Raw genomic sequence first — 3,873 nt, 5'->3', positions numbered from 1 at the left:
TTGGAAACACTGATCCACATTTTTTCACCATTTTCTGACAGTTTATAGACCAAACAACTAATCGATTAATCGAGAAAATAATCGACAATGAAAATAATCGTTAGTTGCAGCCCTAGTTGTTTTTTAGAGTGGTGAATCAATTCTCATTGATCCCAGTGAACCCAGTGCTCCCAGTGCTCTGTGACTGGTCGTGTTGGGCAGAGGAACAGGAGCTGCTTGTTGCTGCCAGAATTACCGGAGCACCGGGACCATGATCAGGATCTTCCCGGACTTCAGCGTGCAGGTGACGGCCTCAGCGGCAGGAGGAGCAGGGGTGGCTGGAGGAGGAGGGGGAGGCATGGTGAGCGGACAATCGGTGGGTCGAGTCCCGGGGAGCACGAACGGGACCCCGCAGAGTGTCCAGGGGATCACCGCCTACCAGCAAAGGTATGTGGGAAACGGACCAATGAGCTAGGATGGAAGACACTTTTGAAAACATCCACCTCCAAGGAAAATAGCTATAATATTCCTATAATGAGTCTTTGATACTAAATAGTGAATGTATACAGTGACGTGGTGCTATTTAATATCATCTTTATCTACTATGGTATCACTATGATATTCCTATAATATCAATATATGACCTTATAGGATATAGTTACATGTTATGTTATCCCTCTAAATTCTATCAAAGGTCTAGGCTATTATAGGATTATTATAGCTCTTCTTCTGGATCCAGGTGGGCGACAGTTGGGCATTTCTAACTCAGTGGCAGTTTTTCATTTTCTTTTTTTAGATCACTGATACGGCTATCAGTTGATATTTTATATCAAAGCTTTATAAAGTATCCATAACCCAGCTCCTTCACTCTGCTATATGAGCAGAGCTCGCTGGACAGGGTATTACCGTTATCAGTGAAGGCGTATGTGTGTGTGTGTGTGTGTGTGTGTGTGTGTGTGTGTGTGTGTGTGTGTGTGCGTGCGCGTGTGCGTGTGCATGTGTGTGTGTGTGTGTGTGTGTGTGTGTGTGTGGGGGTAAATGTCATAGAATGTCTATTTCCTCGCCTCTTTCCATGTCTTTTTTCTGTTTCCCAGGCTGAAATGGAAGCATATCCCGGTCCTTTACACACATCACTGACATGTTCATACTCTTACACAGGGATTTAATTCAATATCCGTGTTTTGGTTCGGCTTGGAGACGGGACGTCGTGTTTTTACACACAAGTGTGAGAGAAGATGGAGAGAAATGTGTTGGGGGGGATCAGTGGGATGAGAGGGATGAGGTTCTTTCAAATCAGTACAAACAAGAGGTCAGAGGTCAGGTAATTCAGGAGAAATAGAGAATTGAGGTTCCTGTAATTCAGTGGAAATAGATCCATGTGTTGAAGGTAATTCAGAGGAAACCCTGCTAGGCTACTGTGAGATAGCTTATAGAGCTGGGTTAAAATCAATATATCGATATCGAATCGATATATTAATTTGAAGGAACTGATTTGGATTCATGAATCCAAATATCAATCGTTTAAATATATTGCATTTTCCCATGGATGCTTGAAGCTTTAATCCCGTTAGACTCGTGTGGTCTGGTAATCATCTGTAAACATTAATATGTTTAATAATGCACCAGGTTAGAGGGTTCCTTGTACAATTTACAGCATTCATTTTTTGAGAATTTCTTTCATGCATTGGTATTGTAACTGAAATATCGATATTGAATCAGAAATCTAATTGAATTGGGACCTTGTGTCCCGGAATCGTATGGAATTGGGAAATCAGTGGCGATCCCCAGGCCTATCTGGTCACTCTTTGGTCACTTGGATCAGAGCATCTCACCTGCTTTCTGCTCACAATTACACTTAATTCTCACCTTGTTATTTGTTCATGTTTCTTCTCTACTCTGAATCTGAATGATTGCCACATCGTGTGTGTGTGTGTGTGTGTGTGTGTGTGTGTGTGTGTGTGTGTGTGTGTGTGTGTGCGTGCGTGTGTGCGTGTGTGTGTGTGTGTGTGTGTGTGCACGTGCACGCGTGTGCCTCCCCGTCCGGCTGCTCAGTGGGTTATTTTTCTAATCATCTGGAGCGATGGGGGGGCCCAAACACACTGCTGCAAACTCTCCTCATTATTGTGTGTGTGTGTGCGTGCGTGCGTGCGTGCGTGCGTGCGTGTGTGTGTGTGTGTGTGTGCGTGCGTGTGTGTGTGTGTGTAAAAGTCTAAAAGCTATGGGGACAAACGTGACATAAATCACAGCCTGGCCTGGCCTCCAAGTGGACTGAATGCATCTCTGCCTCCACAGCACCAGTAGCAGAGAGAAAGGGGGGGGGGCTTTGTTATTTAAAACAGGGCTGCTCAAACATGCCCGGGCCGTCAAACACACACACAGCCCAGCACAGACCCCGTATCAAACACACACACAGCCCAGCACAGACCCCGTATCAAACACACACACAGCCCAGCACAGACCCCGTATCAAACACACACACAGCCCAGCACAGACCCCGTATCAAACACACACACAGCCCAGCACAGACCCCGTATCAAACACACACACAGCCCAGCACAGACCCCGTATCAAACACACACACAGCCCAGCACAGACCCCGTATCAAACACACACACAGCCCAGCACAGACCCCGTCTGGGAAGATTTTAGCTGTTTTCCCGGTGGGCCGTGCATTTGTCAGTATGTGTGGAGAGAGAGTGAAACCTCGCAACAGAATCGTCTTTTTTGACATTCTCTGACACTCAAATGGAACTATTCCCTCATTTTGCAGCTATTAGGGACCCTCCCACATTCCGTCATGTCCCCCTTCCCCGGAGGTCCCCGGATCTCAGTTTGGGAACCGCCTGATTTACAACATGCAGCCATATTTTTACGGCAAAAACAATATGTTCCTTCAGAATAGGAACTTTTTTAATCACATTTCTAATTGCAGCAGAGACTCATTCAATCCAAACAGGATTTTTACCCCCATACCCTGCTCTCCGGCTTCCATCGGTCCATATAGCCATCGCTCCTCTATATAATGTTTCCCCAGCAAACAGCTGGGAGCTAATATGTTTATACATTACGCTCCATTATCCACGTCGCCTCCGTTTGACTGCTCTCCATAAGCAGAGCCCAGACAGACAGAGGAGAGGCAAGGAGCTGGCAGCCGCACACCACCCACAACTGGACAATGCAAAAAAAAAAAAAAAGCTGAGAATAACCACACACACATGCATGCACACGCACACACTGGGAATGCAAAACGTCTCTATAGCGCTCCGATAAACCCCAAGCACCCTTTTCATTTAATTATTTTTATCCTTATCCGAGTTAAACTCCACATCTTATATTCTACATTACCTACCTTACTTACCTTGCTCAAAGACACTTCCCCAGCTGCTGCATGGGGGTCGAACCCGTGACCTTTCAGTGTAGCACAAGGCCACTTTCTCTGCTTTCCAATCGATGTGTGCATCTTTTAAACGTGCAAAAACTGCAACCAGCAAACCGGTCTAGACCAGTGGTTCTCAATTTGGGGTCCGGGGACCACCAGAGGTCCTTGAGTGGGTTCCAGGTGGTCCCCAGCAAACTGATCATCTTAAATTTCACAATTATTTCATTTGCAACAAATGAACGCAATTAGGGAATGTAGAAGCATGACTGTTTTGATGGTACTGTAGTTTCTCTGTGATCTGTCTATGTTCAATACACATAGTGATGATGTTCTGGACAAAATCATATAGCAATACAAATATTCTCAGATTTGGCTCAGAGAGACAAAATCTCATCAAATGGCTGTAATATTTGCTAAATTAGCGGTCCTTAATGTGAAAAAGACTCAATAGTCTAGAGCTAGACTCATTTTATCTCATTTAAACTCCTCTTTTTTATTTGCAAAATAGCTCTTTG

General features: G+C 45.1%; 1 protein-coding gene across 1 annotated transcript in view; it reads left to right on the top strand.

Annotated features, from left to right (window-relative positions):
• Window positions 1-250: 250 nt before the first annotated feature.
• The window catches only part of npas3 (neuronal PAS domain protein 3), a gene marked incomplete at both ends in the record, with an annotated part of 1,009,388 nt that continues 1,005,765 nt past the window's right edge, over window positions 251-3,873 (top strand). The window contains one exon of the mRNA XM_083634138.1: window positions 251-426. Coding sequence (XP_083490264.1) covers window positions 251-426 — 176 coding nt within the window. The remainder of the gene's footprint in view (window positions 427-3,873) is intronic.

The sequence above is a fragment of the Poromitra crassiceps genome (assembly GCF_964638095.1).
Source record: "Poromitra crassiceps genome assembly, chromosome: 3".
Lineage (NCBI taxonomy): Eukaryota > Metazoa > Chordata > Actinopteri > Beryciformes > Melamphaidae > Poromitra > Poromitra crassiceps.
This window is presented reverse-complemented; position numbering and strand designations above follow the sequence as displayed.